Below are 23,230 nucleotides of genomic sequence, written 5' to 3'. Positions count from 1 at the left end.
TGCAGGACATATGGAGTGTCCCAGGTCTGAAAGGGCCTTGCAAACAACAGCCCTTGCAAACAGGCTGTGCTGCACTTCCGCTGGGCAAGCGGAGAGCGTCCCTTCGATGCTTGTGCAGTGCTAGCGTTACTCTGTCCAGTGGGTGGTTTCAGTGCCGTTCAGAAAAGAATTTGAAATGCTATTCACGAAAAGTCATGAGCCATTAATCTTCCAGCTCTAGCTACTAACCAAAACATTTGCTTACTCACTGATTTACAGCATTACTTGAACGCTGACATTTGTCATTTCACTATCTTGTTTAACCTCTGGTGTGGTGCACTTGAAGGGGGACAGATCTGGTCTCACAGGCATTTTCATGCTCTGACCTCCGTGATCTATTAACCATCAAATTCTGCCTTCAAAACTCAGCATGCAAATTCAAATACTTACATATGCGAAAGTTGAGTTATTGGACAAAGGGTTCCCATGCAATTGGGACAAAACAGGACATCAGGAGAACTGTTGCTATTTTCTGTTCAGCTACCAGGGTGGCTGTGTGACCTTGAGGAAGTAGGTTCACTGTAATTTTATGAATCAGTTTTTGCATAGGGAAAATAAGGACAGTGATTATTACTTTCTTTTGTAAAACAGTTTAAGATTTATGAAATATGAATGACTGTTATTAAGTGAAAAGTGTTACAAAGCTGGCTTAGTTGTACACTGTGTTAACATAATCCCATATCAGCCTATTGACCTCAGCATGAACCACTCGTTAAAGTTTATAGGACATTATGGTGTATGTAATGAGGCAGCTATGCCTCATAGTTATTCTACAGAAAACATCACATTGAAAATTACTTTTAAATTCATCAGCTGTGCATTGTTTTTTTTGTGTTAAAACTAAGCACAACTGCTTGTCATATCTTTTTTTTTTTTTTTTTTTTTTTTTTTAGTTTATGTATGAATGTTTGTGATGGATATGTACTCACTGTTAACTCAGCTTCTATGCCCATGGTATCTGAGATTTTACAGTCTATTCTAGTCATAGCATAAATATACAATAGTTGTTGTACTAAGATAAAGAGAGAGTTATAAAACATTAAGATATCCTGCGGATCAGTATGAATTAATGAGATGAATGGCAAATGTTCTTTTTTTGGATGTTATACTAATTTAATTTTTGATTAAAAGTTAGCTATGCTAGACACTGTTCTTTAAAAGCTTAAATATTCTTTCAACCTCAAAATGTGTAAATTTAGTTTTAAAGAAACAGATTAACAATGTTTTGGTTTCTACTAGAGAAGAAAAGTCCTTTGTAGCAAATATGTTAACTGTTTAAGCTACTCCTTAAAGATATATCTGGCTTGCTTTCAGAAACATTATTTATATGATGATGTAAAAGATCTACAGATGTTTTGTTTTTGCTTTCAGATTAAACTTGGATTGTTTGAAAAGCGGAGAGATTTTTCACCATAGTTCCAAAAAGATACAGAAGAGGAGAGCAGAATGAGAGCTTCCCAAGTACCACATGCCTGCAGCTTGTTATCTTTAGCAATGCTGTTCCTTCCAGTCACTGGAACGTCAAAACAAAATATCCCAAGACTTAAGCTTTCCTATAAAGGTAAACTTTTCAGCATTTTTTCTGATTCTGCCACTTTTGTTTTGATGTGATGTTGCCAGCAGTTCATTTTTGTTATTAAACAGGAAAATGAAACACGGTTGTCACTACAGTTCCCGAGCATACAACAGAAGCCTACTGCCCTGGGACAGTATTAAATTGTCTTTTTTGAGGGGAAGGGCATATAATCATGAAATAATAGGTCTTTTTTTTTTTTAGTCTGCTCTTGAAGGAAATCAATATGCTATACGTAAATTAGGTGGGATTCACGTGCCTAAACATAGGCTTCTAATGCTCCTTGAAACACCATCAAGTTCACTGTAGACACTCCCATGTGGCTGTTTGGGATGGCATGGGACCCATGTGTATACCCACATCCTTCTAGAGAAGTACTTGAGGTAAAATATCCCAAGCATTTCAAAGGATGTCAATGTTTAAGCACCTATTTTCATTTTTTTTTCTCTAACAGTAAACTGGTATATGAAACTCAAAATTTTGTTTTCTTTCTTCTTACCTCTTTGGATCAGAAATCCTTTTTTTTTTTTTTTTTTTTTTTGGAATTCCTTAACCTTAAATCTGTTTCCTGTTGAGGATGTCAAATTCTTCTTCTTATAGGAAGTGATTTCTTGTTGTTTTGAATGTACAGTACACTTCTAGAGTTTTTACAAGACATGAAGATATATTACTTTGATATGGTCTTCTTTAGTTAAAGCAAATACTCTCCAGTTTGTTATTTTTCAACTATGTCAGCACTCTGCCCTTATGGGAGCTAATTCTGCTGTCAGATTTTCAAACGTAGCTCTTCCTCTGCGTGGTAGAATTAAGCTCAAGATGGTCTGATGGGGCAGGAGGCTATAAAGCCTTCACTAGTGATTTTGATATGTTTATCATGGGCTGTAACACACACAGGAATTTATTGAGTAAGCACAATGAAATACTACTTATTTACAAGTTTCTGCTTTTTGTACATCACTGCGTGTGATGCGTACATGCGTTTCAACGTGTCTGTGTGTGAGAGAGAGGAAGCGAGATCAAGAGATCTTGACAACATTTTTATAATTTCAGGAAATAGTTACACTCGCTCACGCCAATGAACACGGAAACTGAAAGACCTGACTTGAGTTATGAACGTTAGCAGTAAAACCCTCTAACATATAGCCAGATTTTTCACAGCTACGTCTTTCGAGATAATTCCCAATAGCAGTGTATACCATATGGTGATGGCATTTATTGTGGATTTTATGTTCATGATCAGTGAATTCCTCTGTACTTCAAAGGCAGATAGCCTTTGGCAAAATCCTGATGGATAAATTTGGCAGGTAGAAGAGAAGAAGAGATAAAAAATATTAAGGTCAACACAGGGAAAAAAAAAAAGAGAAAAGAAAAGAAATCTCAGTTTAAAATAGTGGCAGAGACCTACTGGGAGTGGTTGGGAAAATGCCTGAGCTCATTAGAAAAGACAATGAGTGGATGATTGATATTTAGGCCGTAACCCAAACTTTTATTAGGAACTTTATAAACCTTTCTGCTTGGCTTGAGGCTTCTCGTTTCCTATCCAAACTTTTCCACCTATATCCCTGTAGGAARAAAAAAAAAAAAAAGGAAAAAAAGCAACAACAGATACAAACTGGTACATAAATCTTCATTTGGAAAGCTGTGATATAACTAAAATCCAAGAGAGAGAGAGAATTATCAGATGTTATTGTTTTTCTGTTTTTGGAGGAGTTACTTTTCTTTTCCTGTAGGGAACAAGAAAAAAGTAACTGCATTGTTTTCACATTTCCAGATGTATTAAAATAGAAATGAGAGGGGAAAAAGTGTTCCAAAAAACCTTGTCTGCTATATTCACTTGCTCCTATGTCTCTGACTAAAAGCATGGATAAAAGAGGAGGAGAGAAGAAATAAAGAAATAAAGGAAAACACAGAGCTGATTGAATTCTGAAGCAAACCACACTTTTCTTACTCAGGAAGAGAGTTAAAATTTATTTATTTATTTATTTATTTATTAAGATACTAATTTCAATGTTCAGAAACAGTATGTCTTCATAAACTGTTATTTGAAGTGGTCAATACCGTGGACTTCTATTTCAAAAACAATCAAGTTCAGGTTTGATTAAACAGTAGATGATATTCACTTGTTTTTAATGCTGGTCAAATAACCACTCTGCATCCACATATCTTAATATTTAGAGAATAATTCTGAAGTTCTTCCTTGATGGATTTAGTACTGTAGATGGTACAGGTAGTACTCATCATAATTAATCATTTTGTTGTTTATAACCAAGTCAGATGTCCTGACTATTAATATAGATGTGAGAATTAAACTTACATGTTTTTTAAAGTATTTCAGCTAAAACAATTGCTGAGAATAAGATGTAGGAGAAATGAACCCTCTTATATAATACTTATAAAATATACTTATTTTACTATTACTTAATATTTTAATAATACTTACAAATACTAAGAGTCATGTGATTGACAAGACCTAACTTCTCCATTCTTTGGAGTTAAGACCTAAAATATCATGAGGAGGTTAATACGAGACCTTTTTCCATCTCTATGGAAAACAGACTAAACCTGGCCACATCAGGAGGCTCTGAAAACCTAATCACACATGCCGGTTCATCTGGCTGTGAAAGAGGTTGTCTTTCAAGAAATGGCTTCATCCCTTTCCAGTTCACTGTGTTTATAGGGTGGAGTAGCTCCCTCTTCCCAGATCTGCGGAGCGTGTGCTAGGGCAGGACTGCTGGAACCAAGCAGGACTTTCCCCTCCGTTGCTTCATCTCACAGCTGCAGCACTGGGCACCGCAGTGGAAAGCAAGAAACCTGTTTCTTCCCACGTCCTAGCAGTAAAGAGAAGAAAGAGCAAGCCAGATGACAAATGCTGAGGATGAAGAAGTACAGGGGACAGGAAGAGAGGAGGAAAAGAGGAAAGGGTAGTAAAGGAGCATGGAGAAGGAGAAAATTGAGAAAGAGAGAAGTCAGCAGTGGATGGAGGAGGAGGGGGAGGAGCAGGGTGGGGTAGTGGAAAGAAGTGTCTATAACCAGAAGGGCACAGTCCCTTTAGAGCTTCAGTAAACCTTAGTGCTTCACCAGCCCTCTGCTTTCAGACAGCAATTAAAACTTCAGAGCTTGTCTGCGTGGCAGTTACAGGATTTCATCTTCTGCGAGATAGCTTAAGTAGCAGAAATCTGTGCCAGAAATGTTAAGATTCCAGATATTCCAGTGAATCATGTGGGTATCAACATTATGCCAGATGATGAATTTCCTTTATTCTTTGCCCTAGTTCTAAAAATATGTGTTTAAAAGATTGTACACTCAGTTTAAAGATCTGCATTAGAGTTGCAAAGTCCAGAATATATATACTCCACCTATGTTGATATAATATGCTAAGATTTTTAATTACATACCTGTATCCCCACATTTACCTGATTCATTAATTAAAAAATTCAAAGATTCTTTTTATCTTCCTCACTCAATCTTTAGCTTTTAGATAGTGGTGTATGTCACTCCTACCACAGAAATTAGCATTGCTGTCTTGATGCTTCTAGTGTGCTCACTACATAGACTTCAATCAATCTACCTATCTACCTTTTAGATACTTTTGCAAGATTACAAGATATCTTTATTTTAGCATAGCTATAAAATTAGGAAAAAGATAAACCAACCATCTGCTAATAGGCACTGCTTTAAAAACCTCAGGTCTGATTTTTGAGTACTGTTCTTGAGATTTTGGAATAGCGTTTGGGTTATGCTACGCTCAGTCTCCGAGCAGCAATGCATATTCATCGTTTGTTCTGCTGTGGCTGGAGATACCCTACGACTGTTCTCCAAATCACAGAAGAACTCAAGCACAGAAGTGACGTCCAGCTTCCCTAACCAGTGCATCCTTTTATTTGTGTTATCTACTACCTCATTTAGTGCCCTCATTTCAACCTCGACAACAAATGCAGAAGAGTTTTTGTACTCACGTACTACTGTCATTTAGAGAACAGTGTCATTTCTGTTACTGACAGGGTTAATTCTGTGTGCTATTACTATACTGTAGGTATAAAAATGTAGAATTCATATTCTGTAGACAGTCTTATTTCTATCTTTTGTGTAAAAGATTCTGCCAATTTATTGGTGGGTACTTTTGTATGGGTTTGTGTGTGTATGTGTTTGTAAGGAGATTCACAGAGATTAACTAGACCAGAAGGTTAATCTCCTCCTAGGAAAAAGGAAATAAAAAAAATAAAATAAAATAAAAAAAAAGCTCCCAATTTTTTTTCAGTGTAGGTACAGATGCCTAACAGCAGAGTTAGGCCTACTGGCTTGCTTTATGTGGTTGCTTTTCATGGATTCCTTAGAAGCAGTCTGCAGACTCTGAGGATACATTTATATTACGTAAGTGTGCACCTGCTTCCTGGGCTGAAGAATTTTTCTCTTTCACATTAAATGAATTAAGATGCAGTCTGTTTTCCTCTAAACTCATGGCAAGAGATTTGCCAACAAAGTAGACTGCAGCAGGATCAAACTTCCATTCCTTCTCACTTTTTTTATATGTGTAAACTGAAGACATACAGGTCTTTGTCCTCTGTTGAAGGATAGTGACATTAAATCATCAGGCCCATACAGAAATTAGCCATGTTTAAGAATAATGTTTAGCTTTGTGTAGTGTTTTGCATAAACCCCGCTAAGAATGATCCATTCTTATGACAGCTGAGAAGAAAAAGGAGGATAACATTTTGGTGCCAGAAATTCTTCTGAAAATTTTACTGGGTTAGTACATTTCCTTATTGTTCTAAAAATGTTCCTTTGAACATAATACTTTACAATGCTGAGCATCCTGTTTTCTCAATTATTTTTGCTTTAAACATGTTCAGTTTATGATTGAAGAAATGTTTAACTCTTGCATCAGAGCGGTCAGTTTGTTCTGTTTCAGTAAAGCCGACTTATTTCCATGACATGCATCATTTAATTACACATGTAAAATATAGTTACAATTGTGTAGCTCCGTGAGCCTCATTTAAGCTGTCTGTGACATTGCAGAAATCCCGCTACTATGAATGGGGGTTACACAAATATGAATGGCTGGAAATGGTAAACCAATGATGTACAAAAAGCCTAGAAATCAGCTTGCAATTCTGCAGCTGTGCTAGCTGTACAGGAAGAGGAAAAAAAATCAGTAAAAGCCATGGCTCTGCGGTAATATCAGCAGGTACAATTCTAAATGCCCATGAAGATTAAGGAAAATCTACTGAGTGAGGGAATGGTTTCTTTCTTTTTTTCTTTTTTTTTTTTTAATTTAATCTCATGTTTTATTTGTTGTTTTATTCATTTTTGGTCATTTTTGATTTCTTATAAAAAATAAATAAAACTGTGACTTAGATTCCTTCGTTAAGTAACTTGAGATTTATATGTGAGAATTGAAAGGATGCTATGTTCAGGTTGTGGTCTAGTCATGAAGCAGATTTTGCCCTAACTGTTGCCTCAAAAATGTTTTTTTGGAGGCAGTGAACACTGCTACTGAAAACATATCCTCGGTGAGGATGGACTCTTGTTCCTGCCTAGAAGGATTCTTTGTACTCTACACTATAGACTGAGTATAAACTTGATGGTGTTTATGATGTTTTAGTAACTGGAAAAACAGCAGATTTCTTACAAAGATTTTTTTCTTCCCTTTTCTTAGCTAGTGAACTTGGAGGTCAGATCCAACTATATGTTGCATTTTCTGTCATATAATTATCATATATATAATGTCCTGGAGAGCAGTCTCCAGTCAGTGACATCAGCAGTTTACATAGCAGTTGAACTAAGAATAACCTTAGAGAACTGACCCGTGTCAACCTCTTAACAGTGTAAACAGCCTGTAGCTCACAACAGTTTTCTTTTTTGGATTTAAAAAAAAAATGTGTTCACAAAATACTGTACTATTCTGCTGAATGTTCACTTGATTAAATCCCAGAAGATGAGAGAAAAACAACAGAATAGGACTTCTGGAGGAATGATCGGTCCCTTGTAAAAAGCAGGACAAGGCAGTACCAAAGAATTGCTCCCCTAAAAGAAGGATATTGGGAAGATGATCAATGGCATCAGCTTCAAAGGGGGTGTTCTCAGAAAAGTTCATCTACATATGCCTTTACTGAAGGCAATTGTAAAACAAAACCAGTGCTAAGTAGTTTTGAAAATCCCAGCCTTGCTGTCTTTGTATGGCCTGATTCGAGAGCATGCTTCTCTTGAGGTCAGCGAACGTCGAGCTGTTGACACCTGTGTTTGCAGTGCCGGTCTTGAGTCACGTTTCCCTTTCCTTCCACTCCATCTCTGCTGTTCCCAGTATAGACGCTTTCCTTAAACAAGAGGTGTGTGTTGGGTTGTGCCACTGGAGTTTGTTGGCTACAGCAGGTAACAAGAGGTTACAGTATTGTCCTGCTCTTGAAGACATCAAGGTTTTACTGGCAAATTTGGGAAGACTTTACTCCTCCCTCTATGTCGTCCATGCAATCTGAATCCCTTTATAAAATGTTTCTGGCTAAATATATTATATAACACCACAGCTAGCTATATGAAACTCATGGGTGTGCCTGAAAGCATAAATAAAAGTAACAAAAATTAAATAAGGTTTTTTAAAGCCTACAATGTTAAATAATAGCTTGTGCGTATACTATAATAATAAAAATAATTGGCAAGAGGTAATTGGAGAGGACACATTAGCCTGTGCAGACATAAATCTCTGATATCCCTTGCCTTGTATCTTCTATTTAGTACATTCCTGTTTTAATGTTGCCTAGGAAGCCTACAAGGCGGAGACTGGGTCCACCTACACATCTGCACGGGACTGTACATTCCTACACGGGACTGGGTCTGATTGAGGCTACTGGGCACAGCTCCAATACAAACAACTAACACAGAAGAGAATTAATGTAACAATTCAGTGACTTCTGATTTCAATGGTTTTATAATTCCTATCAGTATCAGAAAGTATCACTGATAATTATATTTCTCTTCACCATGAGCAAACATTGCAATAGTCTGAGTTATTATAATGTGAATCATTTCTAGTTTCATTGCTGTAAGTGACCCTTTCCTACTACCCGTGCACAACTATCGGGGAAACTTGTCTTCATAATAACTAATTGAATCATCTTGTTTTACTTGTTTACTTTTTAATTAAATAAAATGTGTCTAGTTGCATATTTAGAAGTGAAAGCTGGAAAAAAACAATATAAGGAGAAAAATATTTTCCTGAATATTCAAAATTTCTCAGAAAGAGCCATTCTCTCCATTTAAATATCACAGTTCTATCAGAGAACATTGATTCTGCGCAGCTAGCCCAGATAATGACTAACTGACCTAGGGAATACTGCATTTCTGAACTGTAACTCTATAGCAATTTAGTGTAAGGCTGTTAGCTTTGCCTTGGGAGTTGAACCGGTAGCTGGAAGAAACAGCTGAAATATTATTATGACTCCCACCATCAAATATTATTATGACTCCCACCGTCATTATAAAAGTTCTCCTTCCTCATTCAGAGCACATGGCTCTGAGCACGGAAAAAAAAATTATCTGGCCCAACTCAGATGGGGAACCCCTCTGCAGGGACAGGAACAAGCAGTTGCGTGTGGTGGGAGCAAGCAGGAACCTCATACAGCAGATCCGCTGCCAGCAGAGGAAGTGTCTAATCCGCCGACAGGTAAATCTGCTCGCGGAGGTTCCTGCCCTTCCCTTCCCTTCCTGCTCAGTCACTCCCTCTCGCCGCTGCTCCTTCGCCGGTGCCAAATGTTGCATCTGCGCTTTGAGGAGCAGCTGAATTGGTTGTCGTTTTACAGACCTGATCCCACCTACTTTACTATATCCGTTCTGCTTCTCTGTTCATCAGGACCTGTCTTGGTTGAATTGAAAAACCAGAAGATATGTTCGAAGTCGGTTATGAGAAAATTTGCCTGCCCTCCAGGGGACTGTGGGAAGGGCGTTGAAGGACCATCAACACTTAAGAGGTCTTATAGGCTGTCTCAGACGGTGGTTTCATGGCAGCTGAGCCAATATGAGAGCATGCTGCTTCTGAAAGGAGGAAGTGTCCCTCCCTCTTGCCTTCTCCCCAAACACATATATGCACTTCTTTTTCTCCTCATCTGTTCCCAAATGAATGGACCTGCCCTTTTTCTTGCACCAGCTCCAGCTCTTGTCAGATCTTTGGCTTGGACACATGCAGTTAGTACGTAGGACTTCATCTCTATATCTTATTCAGCATTACAGTCCAACTTGTCGAGGCTCTGGTCCAAAGTTTAGAGTTTGCTAGAGGAATAGTCTCCACAGCTTCTTGTTATATGCTGAGGGCTGGATGCTCAGCTGATAAAATTTTTACAGATCCCAGTGGTTAAACTGAGAATCTGGTTCTGAGTCTGGATTAGAGTTAGGGTTTGTGCATGTGCATTTGAATGAGGAGGATGGGGAAGGGTGGGACATACAGTTATGGAATATTTGTATAAAAATCTGTGTTGCTCACAGGCTCTGGATACAACTAATGTATAGCATATGATTACGCTTGAATAAAAATTACAGATAGTTTTCGTTGACAGCAGCTGTAGAGAACACAGCTGGAGTGCTAATGAGGTAAATAAGCAAGTAAATCTGACTGATATTAACTCTCCTTTGCACTGTCAACTTGCCTTCCTCAGAAATAGCTTGTGCTACTGTGCATCTCTGCTAAGCCTGTCAGAACGGATATTAATGTGCTTCACAGGTCCACGTTATTTGACACTTTTATTACAGCAGAGTTGTTCATGTCACTGCAGTTCAAGGTCTCTCGTCTTTTAGCCTTGCCTGGTTTGTTAGGAACATTTCTCTCGTTAGGAAGTTGGCAAATACAATTGAACCTGATACGAAAATGTTGCAATGAAAGTATTATTGGGAAATGTGACCCTTTTAAAAACAATACCTTTCATATACAACCAGCGTAGCCCAATGAAGCAAACCCTGGTGATAGACACAGTCTGAGAAAGCAGGTCTGACTAAAGTCTCCTGCTTTAAAAAGCAGAACTCCTAAAAAGATCTGTCAGCACCTATCATACTGTTAAGGAAATTACTGAACCAAATCCAGATTCCTTGTTTCAAGTGTTTTACTTCCAAAAGCATGGAATTTTATCTACAGAGTAAAAACTGAGTAAGGATTTAAAAATGTGTCATGTTCTGTACAGCTGCTGTCAAATAGCACAGACAAAAGAAATTGCACAACCTGCTGTTATATTTTCAGCCCAAAGAAATACGAGCCATAAGTTATTGCAGAGAACTGCTTTCTCTGCCCCCAGGTCCTGTGTGAAGCCTCAGGAAATATAGTGTCTTCAGAATAATAAATGTGTTTCTCTGAGAATGAAGTTACTTGAAATTTGCAGTTACAGGTACTTGAAAATACTCTAGCCATTTTTGGGTCACCCTGAAGAAAAAAGGATCTGAAATGAAAGGTTGGTGCTATTTTGAAGGCAAATGTAATATAATGACTGTCATCTGTTTTGGAATGATGGATAATACTGCATATAATTTGACATACCATAGTTTGACAAAGGAAGAGTGATGTGCCTAAAACTGCTAAATATAATCTTCATGTTGCATTTTTAACACCTGCACATCCTTGCAAAGTGCAGTACACATCTCCGTCCAAGTGAAAAGGAGTAAACCCACTGCTGCCTAGTGGAGTGCGTTCGTTCGTGGAAGTTAACGCAATTACTTTGCTGCTAGACTAGGTCCAACCTGGTGTCGGTGCACACTGCTTGTGCTGCCCGCTCCTCAGTGCAGGTGGTCTCCACGCTGAATTCGCTGTGGCCATGTCCTTCATAGGGTTCGTGCCATTTGGGTTGGAGATCACGTGATTGTGCACTTAAAAGAAGCTGGAGATTTTGTGAGATGAAATGGTAGGCTAGTTGCAGCAGTAAAACTGATTCTCAGTCGATGGATTTTAACTCAGCTCACTCAAGTGTTAGCCAAAGAGGGTTTTGCTGTTGTTTCCACCTGAAGCCTATCAGCTCTCTATTGCTATCTATATATTTGACTTCCTGAGAGATGGGAGGGATGACGGGCTGGGAAACGGTAAGTAAGGCAGGAAGGAAAGCACTTATGGCAGGGCAAGTTGAGAGGACTGCTGATTTTAAGTTGGTGCAAGATGTCTGAAATTTGAAATTCTAATTAGAAAGAGCGGGAGCAGCGTAATTAATCTAAAGGTGTCTTTTCCCAGGATCAGCGAATTCATAGCCCATTGCCATCTTGGCAGCATTTAGTAATACAGATCTTCAGAATGCCTTTAGAAATTGGCCAGTTTGACTGCCTTGCCTACTTGATGCAGAAACTGAAATAAAAATTTAAAAAATAGGAATAAAGCTTGTTCTCCAGTCAGGTTAGCTGTCCTGTTCTGTCAAGTCAAGAGCAGTCAAGAAGAAAATGAGCCTCCAGCTTCAACAGTGGCCTAAAATTTTACTCCACTAGAAATAATAGAATTTTATGCTCTCAAAGTTTCCTGCACTTTAAGTCTGATGGAGAAGAAAAAAAAATGAATTTCGGTTACAAAACTCAGATTAATTACTTGTCACACATGAGACTTGCAGCCAGGTTAAGGATCTAGGAAAGGCAAGTTCAGTCCTGACACTTGAAAATGAGGAAATAGAAGCAATAGGGCCCTTATTTACATGGCCTGTCTTTCATCTGGAGAGGAGATGTGGTTAACATTTGAGTCCGTTAAAGTACCAAAGTATTCCTAATAAACAAGTATGTGTTCAGCAATTATTGGTACTGTACCAAACCTCATACACTTGCAACTCATTTGCACTGAATTAAATTTGTGTTACGTAGCTTCTAATATCTACAGTATCAGTTAGAAACAAACAGCAAAAAAAAAAAAACCAAACAAAAAAAAGAACAAAAAAAAACAGTGACTTAATTTATCCTTGGAAACAACAATGAATTTGCTTTCTTTGGCAGTTATGCAAGAAAGAAAGATAAACTACTTAGGGAAAGGGAACCTGTGCAAATCCACGGCCTTAGGTCTTCTTCAGAAAAAACAACTGTTTCACTCGGGTACATTTTCATTTGTGCTGTCTAAAGCTAATTATTTGGTTTGGCTCCGTGAAGTTTGTGAACTGGGCCTTTGCCTTTTTCACCAATAACATGAAGTCACAAGGCAGCTTTTAATCATCTCTGCAATAATAACACTTTACAAGTTATTTGTGCAGCTGTTTCACTAGTCAAATTTGTTTGGAGTTAAAATACAACTAAAATACACTTTCATAAACATAAGTGAGAATTGTTTAGTCCAAGCTTAAATGGGGTGTATTTTTGGTGGCTAGCATATATTTTGTTCTGCATTATTACAGTTTTTCCAGATTCAGAATACACGCAGCCAGGACCGTAGACTGGCTGGACACTAGGCTCTGAAGTAGCTGGACTAATTAAACTGCAGTGGTCTCAGTCCCGATCTTGAAGGAGCGCCTCCTCTCAAGTGAGCTGGTAGGAAAACAGAAGCAGATCTCTCAGGGCGATAGGATTTGATATGAATTTCATAATTTTTATTTGAGGGTGGAATAGCCACTGCAAAGCATATCTTGAGATAAGATGAGCAGTCCATTCCTGATGAGAAGTCTTGGCAGCGCTGCAACAGATATAAGTATAGTTTAGTTACCACTGGCTGTAATACTGGTTCGAGAAGCACGGCGCATGGTGGAGCTATTTTAATTACTTTGGATTTTTCTGAGTTGGAAAATGCTGACAAATTTGGTGTCTCTCAATAAGTATTTGCAAATAGAGATTTGGGGAATGTTACTTATTTTACGGATTGCTGAATAAGCCCAGAGAAGCGACTGAAGCTTGAAGTAGAAAGTGCCTTGACATGCTTTAAGTCTTGCAGCAGAGAGGTCCTGAATTCTGGAACAGTCTTTTGAGAAAGTTCTTTCTCCTGTGTTACCTTCCTAGACTAAACCCCTCCTGGGAGACAATTTAATTTTGAAAGACGGAACAGACTTGTTTAATATCAAAGTATGTGATGGAGTAAGAGGAGAGTTGAAGCCTTTCTGGAAGAAAATGATATGACATTTTATTCTTCACTGTATGGAAAAAATTACAGAATTATACATATGTGGACTTTAAATTTAGGGTCCTTCAAAGAAGTCATTAGAAGTAGATGTTTAGAAGCAGGTTTAAGGGTTTGCTTCCCTCAATTTAGACTTAGTCCATAATTTAGAGAAATTTCTGTGATTGGCCATGACAGCAGTTCTGAATCTTGACCAAACAGGTTCCAGATATCTATATGCTTACACCGTGCTGGAGTTGAGGAAGGAAAACACAGTCATCAAGAGCACGACTTGAGGCTAAGAAGTCAAAATATACCATGTAAATGTAAATGCATGGTACCAGAACAGAAGAACAATTTTTCATTAGAAACCTTTTTGCTATGGTTCTGCTGCTGTAGATCATGTAAGTAATGGTAGAGCTGTTGTGAGCCAGTTCTACCAAGATGCTTTCATAAATGAACAGAAACAGTAACTATTTCAGCCTCTACTACTTAGGGATGAAACATTAACCCAGATAGGAAGTTTATTGAATACTCATTTAATGGACAGACTGGAGTCTGTAACATTAAAAAAAAAAAAAAAAAAGTAATCTTTAGTAAAACAGCAAACACATTATAATCCGAATACTGAAAACACACACATAAAAGATCACCTTTGCCTTGTAACTAATTTTGGTTTTGTGCGCTGAGAACGCTGTTTCCATTTTGGGCTATCCACAGAGATACAGTGATTCAACTCAATAGTCTTCTCTAAGCAAAATATATTTTTCTGAACCTCAATGAATGTCATATTTTCATAGTAATTTTTTTCAGGGCAATATCCTTGATGAAATTTAACATATCTAGCCATGAAGGGTAATTTCAAGCCCCTAAGGTCAGATTGTTTTTGTTGGGTGAGTACAATGATTAATTTGGCTGTAATTTAATCAGTTCTCTGTTAATGTTTACTTGACAGTTTTTATTAGGTCAAATTTCAGTTTTAATCTTATCAGTGAGCATGCTCAGAGTCTTATTTCCAATCTCTTTTCAGTAGATAGTAAATAACTGGACAAAACCTTTGCAAACCTGATTCTTTACCATTTTGCAGCTTGTGTTATTGTTTATGTCAGTAATATATATATATATATATATATATATATCAGGGAGCAATGCTGTCATTTCAATTTGGATCATTTTACAGATGCTTTTCTTATGATGCAGGGAGACAAATATCTGTACAAGGGACTGTGCAATGCTCATTCCCGGTCGGGCATTTCAGTCATGAGACAACTTTTTCCCTTCCGTCTGTGGCGTGGCTGTCCTGAGTGATTCTGTACTGAGAAATACTACAAGAGCTGAGCAGTAGATAACTATTGTCCTTTGGGGATGCTCCTTCCAATTAAAAAAAAAAAAAAAGAGAGAGAGAGAGAAAGTGGAAAGCGGTGCCTCAGTCGCCCTTCAGTTGTGAGGAGAACTAGATCTGTTTATTTTGGCAAAGCAAGTGTCACACTTGCAAAGACCAGTGGACTGCACGACTCTAGACGATGAAACTGAGTACTGTAGTGTATCTGTGTGAACATTTCTTATTAAGATCAAATTCCTATAGATGGAGCAAGAGCTCATTCTCCATCCAAATTACCCCTGTCATGCAGCCTAACAACGTGATATGACTGGAAGTCTGTCCTCAGAGGAGATTTAAGACTAACATAACAGAGAGTGATATGAGTTGCTGAAATACAGTAGCCTGAAAATTCATGAATCTCTCCTTTTTATTCGTAAGTTAATGCCTGCGAAGGACTAAGTACTGTATGTTGTCACCCATGTTCCTTTTCCTCCCTCCATGCTATCTACTAAGTGCAAAACCAGCCATTAAATTGAGATTTAATCTAGACTGCAATTTTTTTAAGGCATTTATTTATATATACAATGGACCAGATAAATAGATAGATAAAGAAACTTGTAATGCAGCCAACCCCTACATCATCAAAGATGTCATGGGCAGAGAAGAGGAAGAAGTTTACTCGGAAATGATATGCTTAAGTGACACTCAGCTGATAAACAATAGTTTGAATTACAGCTGAGACAAGTTTGAGTAGCCCAAGGAAGCTATCACTGACATAAACCTCCTGCTATACTGTGGTCAGCATCAAAGGATCTTCTCTCAGTTGAGAGTACACCCGGCACTAAGAATTTCCAGTCTAGAAAAACAGAGGAGGAGGTTTGTATTGAGTATGATGTCTAATGATGACATACTTACATCACACACAAAAATTAGTAGGATTAAAAGAATATATATGTATTTATATTAACCCTGGAAGTGGCTCCCCATAACAGAGAACCCAATAAACACATGTGTCAGGAGGACTGAATCCTTGTTTCTTTTGGGTGAAAAAACTCTAGTAGAGTGAGCTAAACTTTGAAAGTCTAGGGTCTAGGGAGCCTTTTCCTTTTATTTTAGGAAATTTCTGTTTATTTATAATGCTGGCTTTGTTATTCTTCAGCCTCTGCTGAAGTTCTAGGATAAGAAGTAGTTTGGATGGGACTTAGGTGTTTATAAAACCATGCTATTTGCCCCTGAATGATCTTACTATCAATTAATAATCAGGTCTTTTAAAATGTTACTAATTTGCAAAACACTGACAACATCTTTGGCTACACAGAAAATAATGTAAGTAAGGACAGTGCTGACGCAAAGCAATGTGGAGCCTAACGTTTGATTTAGTTTCCCAATGTGAAGTAAGATTTTTCAAAGTACTGCCAAATAAATATCACCTAGGGGAATAGGAGCTGTGGTACAATAAAATTTGTTTTCAGATTGTACACTTACAACACTCAGCAGCAAGCCATGCAAAACCACACAAGCTTAAATAGAAGTGACAGAGCCAAATAATAATTGTAATAATTATATACCAAGTAGTCGGTGCTATTTTTTTTCCTCCCTCAGTACCATTTATTACCCCAAAACAGGACTTAATCTTTGCTTTTCCTGTCACATAGTTTGTGAAAGATCTTAGGACAAAGGAATATTTTCTCTGTATTTTGATCAATTCTGAAATGTCTCTGCGAAACATTGACCATGGTTTTCATCATGATCAGGGAGCGTAAATAACTTGTGCTGATCTAAGTAAGCTTATCCTCTCTAGCAGGAAGGACAGACTATCCAACCAGTGCCAGGAAGGTGGAAATATCTTTAATTTTATATTTGATTAAATACAGAATTTGCTTTTCTGTCCCAAGATTAATGAATAGTTTAGCTTGGAGAGTTTGCTTGTGGAAGAACTGAATCAAGTGTTGATTTCTGTTCTCCCCAAACTAACAGCTGCCCAACATGACTATACTCTCGTTATGCTCTTTTCCATACGATTTTTGTGTCCTCATCCAGAATTTGGTCCGCAGAGTCTTCATTAAGCAAAGAGTTTCAGACTTCTTATTTTATGGCCCTTTAGCCTTTTTTTTTTTAATATATATATGGGAGAAGTATACATTCTTTCAGTAGTTTCATAGAGAAATGTATTTTTCCTAATTACCTCTTTAAGGAGATTGGAAGCCACTATTAAATTACAGTAAAATTTAAGTGCTGATTTTTTTTTTTTTTTTAAATAGAGAAAGGTTTGATGGCAAATTAAACAAGCTATAGCCAGAACTATGTCCTGAGCTCCCCAGCAGAGCGGGCAAGGAAAAAAAAAGGAAAAGGTGGCAGAAAAAGCCACCCATTGTCACCTCCATAAGGAGGGCAGAGTCCCCAGGCCCGCAGAGGTGGCACTGCTACTTGTTGCTGACTTGAATATGCCTCTAAATTCCCCCCTTTTAATACCATGCCATACGGATATACCTGCTCTTGATGGGGTATGATTCACATTTTCAGTTCTCGATATAGTAATTCTTTGTATTGCCATCAACATTTAATATTAGGCAATGGACAAACTGAGCTTTATGTCAAAGTTTGTATGTAGAGCATCAGATACTGTGAGATATTGATACTTGATTATGTGCAACCATCAATATGGTGATATAAACATATATGAATTTTCTTACAGTGGAGAAAAGGTATGGTGCATATATTCCAAAATTCTGTCTTTTTTTTGTTTCTAATTACTAAGGATGTAATTCCTTTGTGTCATATATATAATTTATTAAGTAAGTTTCATATAGAAAAATCTTTTGTGAAAGTAAATATTACCCAATTTGGAAGTAAAAATCCCCAAAGAAAACCAAGGTTAACAGGAACTGTATTTTGACCCTAGAAAGACATGCTCTAAGACTGCAGTTATCTCACCGGCGTACTCCATGCTGGTTGCATATATTTATAAAAGACACCAATGAGTCATATGTAAACATTTTGATTATAAAGATTTTCTTCATTTTCCCACAGACTTGCTGCTTTCAAACAGCTGCATCCCATTCCTGGGCTCAACAGAGGGGCTTGATTTTCGAACCCTGCTGCTAGATGAGGAGAGAGGCCGGCTGCTAATCGGGGCTAAAGACCACGTCTTCCTGCTCAACTTGGTTGATTTAAACAAAAATGTAAAAAAGGTCAGTTTATTTTCCACAGATTTCATCTGATAAATTTAGTTTTCACCTTTCTTCTCCACTTTTTCCCCCTTTTTGGCTTCATTGGGTAGCTGATAGACTCACTGTGCAAAGCACTGTACTGGGTTTTAGTAATCTCACTTCTCGTCGTTACATGGATTAACTTTAATAAACTGAATTTCCCATGGTATGTGCCTTCTTGTGAGACTGAAGTTCTGCAGCAGGCAAACCACCTTTGCCTTGGAGGCACCTCTGCAGCGCAGGGAAACCAAAACCTCAGCAAAGATGCAGCTCGGAGTGTTTGTTTATTATTTTCTCTTGTGGTATGGACACCCTTCTCCAAAAGAAGAAAACTCAGGAAAGGTCTTTCCTTGCTTCCCGACATCCCTGAGTTTACGTTACCGTGATATTGCTCAGCAATTTGGTTGGTTTAAATTATAATAAGGATGTTAGTGACAACTTTAACGTTTGTATTCGTATTTAGAATGAGTAATGAGAGGAGAAGTTTCCAGTGGGAACTATTACAGCTCTCCCTTGCCCGTACTCTGCGACGACGTGTTAACTCTGGATAGCAGAGCGGCAATTTAGCCTTCGGTATTTCTAGTAGACATGACAAACCGGTGCTTTTGCAAGCACAAATGATTGCTATATATATAAAACAGATGCCTGTGTAAGAACACACATGAAAACTGCTTTCCTGGTTGTTACAGATATGCTACTTACTGAGGGAAATTTAAATTCCCAGCTGTGTTTTATATATTCTTTAAGCACAAGCAGGAGGTTTTAAATGACTGTATTCTGCTGTCAGTTCTAAAGTATAACTGAGCCTGAATTAACACAGCTGAAGCCTGGGGATTTAGCAGGTGTAACAGGAGAGAATTTTGCTCCGCATGTTTGAATGCAACACATGCTGCCATTACATGCAACGGTTTCTAGTACCAAACTGAACATGTTATTCTGACTTCCACAATGATTCGTTCTTTAAAACTCAGATTCTGAGCATTACAGGACATTTCTTCCCGAGAAAGCTCTATCAGTTAACTTGCATCTTCCAACTCAGTAATTTGCTCAGAAAATGTCACCTTTTCAGGATGTTTTACTGGTAACCGTATTATTCATATTTCAAATTTGTGTGAAAAGTGGATTTCTCTTTCTGTGGGGTGCTGCTTTCCTCCTGAGAGATGCTGAGAGCTGTCACCTCCCATCATGTTCAGTGGGGATTGATTAGTCCAGAGCTTTCTGGAGGCATCAGCACCTTGTGCCATCAGACCCTCTGGCCCAGCTGGTTGCGTTCACTTTTGCTAGATCACCACTGATTATTATGGACATCATGCTTTTTAAGAAGCCCAGAACACAACCCGAGACAAGAGAATTAACGCAAAATCAGGCAACGTCATTCAATGCAGAGACTGTAGGACAAAACTTCTATATTTGAATGGGAATTTGCATTTGGTAAATGAATAGAGAATGTATGCCTAGATAACTGTGGCAACCTGAAAAAAGAGAATAAAATTCGTAAATAATTGTGTATCGGTACTAAAGAAAGAATAGTCTGGAGGTTCAAATATATTTCCTTCTGCCTACTTCTCAGTTAAACTGTTCAGGCTGTCCAACTTTTAGGATAAGACATGGAGGCAAATTATATTTAAAAAGCTAAAACAAGCTCAAAAGCTGTGCAACGCCTCATGGTGTGCCGATTCCCACGGTGTCTGTGGCTAATCAGTGACTTCATAAATCTTTCTTTTTGCTCGACTTGAGACAAAACGGCACAAACGTGCTCTGCGGTTCGTCTGCCCGGGGCCGGCCGGAGCATCTTCGTGGGGGCAGAGATGGGCTGCAGGAGGCCGCACAGATCAGCGGCGGTCGCTCGGGGGCCGCGGTGCTGCGGGGCAGCGCCGGTAGCAGCGCGGCGTCGGGACGCTGTGTTTAGACTGCCCGCGGTTTGGGTTGGCGCCGGGCCAGGCGGCTCCTTTCCAGGCTTTCCTGGTGCGAGGAAACCACACGTGTCGGGACGACGCGGATCTAAAGTGTGTCCCTTGGAATAAGGGGCATCGGGAAGAAAAAATCTATTGGATTCGATGTAGTCACTGAAGGTAGAAGCAGTTAATTAGAATATTAAATTTGTTCCTATGCATGAGAGGTGTATTAATGACTCCGAAGGAGAAGGGTTAAAAGACACTAGCTGAGAGGGCGAGCCAGATGTAACAGCTCTGAAACTAGAATGGAAGACTGTACAATGTTTTGTTTTTCTCTTTTCTTTCTTTGTAGCAAAACTGAGCGTTAACTGTGTAATACTGTGTCCTGGGTGGACACAGAGGTCTAAAGAAGCTCTCAGTCTCAGAGATTTGTTGTGTTAGGATGCTACTGATCCACCTAAAAAGCAGAGCCTAGGTCTGAAACAGTTTGCTCTCAGAATATCCCCTTCTGTGGATATAATCACTTGGCAAAATTATATTGCGGAGTCTGATACCGTATATTCAGATATTTCTGCAATAATATTTAAACGCAAGCATTCAGAGCACTGTATCCTGTCCCCTTCTATAATAAAATGATATATACGTGTATGTATATATATCATTTAATAACTTCCTTTTTATAACCTAATTATTTACTTAACTTAGTTAATTTAACTTACATATATTAGGTTATGGTTTTACTTCCTGCTGTATTTTTTCCTAATGAAATAAATCAATAGTTCTTTTTGAGTTCACATTTTCTTAAATCATTGTAATTTTTATTCAATATATAGTATAATTGGTTTAAAACTTCCTTAGCTAGCAGCTTGAAAAAAATCTACCCAGTTCCTAGTGCAGTGCTTGCGAACTTTATTATAAAACAACAGTAATTTCTATAGCATAACAGAAAAGTCCTCCCAAAGGAAACAAGAACGGAGAGGACTAAAATGCTAGCAGTCCACAAATATTTAACGCTTAATAAAGGATAATCATTTTTCTGTAGTGAGAATATAATTTCTATGAGCTCGTACTGAAAGGGAGTGTACAGCTTCTATTGCAAGGACAGCATAATCTGTACCATAGTCTTTTCCTGAAAGATCCTGCGATGCCTGACAAGTATTTCAAGCTATTTATAAATATGAGGATTTGTGGTTCATTCTCATGAGTAGAATAAAGAAAAGAAGTACGTTCAGGGAAAGAAAGCACAGAAGAGTGGCAGTTTATATTTCTCGTAGTGTTCCAAATGTAGACAATAAATTTGAAGACAACTATATCATAACCAGTAGAAGGGCAATTTAAAAAGAAACATGTTTAATAGCAGATAGAGAAGAAATTCTGTAGGAAACTTATTTTCTAAGAGCCTGCATGAAAGAATGACTTTGGTACTTAGAATTTTCCTAACAGTTTGCCGAAAGTCTTTGCTATTTTACTGTTTGAAAACTAAATAAACACTGCATACAGAATGGGATCAGCTGGGTAAACGCTCGTGAAAGAGCCGCGAGGCAGCTCCGCACCGTTTCGTTTCGGTGGCTCCGGCGCTCGCTGGCAGCGCAGGCAGGGTTACGCGTGGGTGCTGCTATCAGGGAGCCATCGGCAGCGCGACCCGCCCGTCTCTGCGGGAACAGGAATGCTATCGAGGGCCAGCAAGCTCTTGAAACGCTGCCAGCCTGCAGGAGCTGTCAGCGCGAGAAGACACAGCCACATGTGGGCCAAACAGATAAACGTGTCAGATCCCAGTGGCAGCTTTGCAGCAGCTTGTTTTGGTCTGCCCGGGGTGTACTGGCACCGGGTCACAAATTGTCGCTCGGAGCATCCCTAATTTGCAATAGTTACTTTTTTTTTTGGTATTACCAGGTGCAACTGCCTTGCGACTTATCTTTTAATCTCCTTTTGGATTGAATTTAATTCTGTGTATTTGGTAGTAAAAAGAGTGTGTGTGTGTGTGTGTGTGTGTGTGTGTGTAAACATTTATAAAAAAAATATCCTCAGGAGTTAAAAGCCTGGTTTTACCTTCATTGCCTCCGGAAACCTCCTGCCAGTCCATGTAAGTGTATCTCAGTTAGGACTGAATACAGTGGGAATTTAGCCAGCTTTGAAGCAAAGCTTTTGGTTCTGCCTTCAAGCCAGAGACTCAAAGAATATATATGCAAAAACTGAGCTGCGCTCTGTAGCCCTGAAACACAGTAACGTCAAGACCAGTCCTTCCTTACTGAATACCTGTTTCTTATTCTGTACCTTCAAGTAATTTAGCTTTCTGTCTCTTAGGAAAAGACGTAGATGAGTCTGAGGGTAAAATGTTAAGGAGAAGAGGCTTTTTTTACCTGTCAGGAGAAAAAGGCTTCCAAGAGAATGTGAGCAGAGGCCAAAGAGTCACACAGAAGACGACTTTGAAGATTTCTGAGGTTCTGGAAGTGAAGATACGAGGATCGGAAAGCTCTGGATAAACAGTCTGAAATAAGCCAAGCAGCAAGGGAGGAGGACGGTCATGAGTCCACCTGGGTTTACACTGGTTTGTCCTGAATCTCCATTAGTAAAGACAGTTCTGAGGAAGAGATTATGATGAGGCTGTTACTCAACCTGGACACAGTTTGCCCTTCCTCACATGAAGGTTCACATTCGTTCACAGGGTGTTGTCTGCATGCTGATGGCCATGATTTTGCCACAGAAGGAGCCAAATATCATTATTTAACAATAATAATAGCAATTTTAGGTGGAAGAAAGTGTCTCTATTGTTTCCTTTTGCATTGTTACCATAAATTACTTTTCCGTAAACATCCTCTGCCTTTTTCTTATCTTCCTCATATGGTTTGATATAAAGAACAACCAGTATCCTACTGTCTGAAGATTCTTGCTCATGCTAGGCCCTGATTTTTTCAAAGGTAGCATTTGTCTTCAATCTGAAGCAATAAACATGTAAGGAGCAATGCCGTTTGCCCTAAAAACCTTGGTGTACAATTTCTGCGTACAGAATTCTGAGTGTAGGCTAATGTCTACTGAGTTACACTGTGGAAAATCAAGTGCAAATACAGTGAAGTTTTTCAAGATTTAGTGTAAATGAAATCAGCATCTGATCCATTTTCCTTCAATTTTCACATATGGTCATAATACATGTCTGACAATGCAGTTAAAAAAAAAAAA

General features: G+C 38.5%; 1 protein-coding gene across 1 annotated transcript in view; it reads left to right on the top strand.

The window, feature by feature from the left end:
• The first annotated feature begins 1,413 nt into the window (after positions 1-1,413).
• Positions 1,414-23,230, top strand: part of SEMA3D (semaphorin 3D) — a 94,434-nt gene continuing 72,617 nt past the window's right edge. The window contains exons 1-2 of the mRNA XM_085298950.1: positions 1,414-1,600; positions 17,980-18,140. Of these exons, the coding sequence (XP_085155076.1) occupies positions 1,486-1,600; positions 17,980-18,140 (276 nt within the window). The 5' untranslated portion in view covers positions 1,414-1,485. The remainder of the gene's footprint in view (positions 1,601-17,979; positions 18,141-23,230) is intronic.

The sequence above is a fragment of the Rhea americana genome, unplaced genomic scaffold (assembly GCF_003343005.1).
Source record: "Rhea americana isolate MKP2758 unplaced genomic scaffold, rheAme1 scaffold_1, whole genome shotgun sequence".
Classification (NCBI taxonomy): Eukaryota; Metazoa; Chordata; class Aves; order Rheiformes; family Rheidae; genus Rhea; species Rhea americana.
Note: the sequence above shows the minus strand (reverse complement) of the source record. Positions and strands in the feature narration are given on the sequence as shown.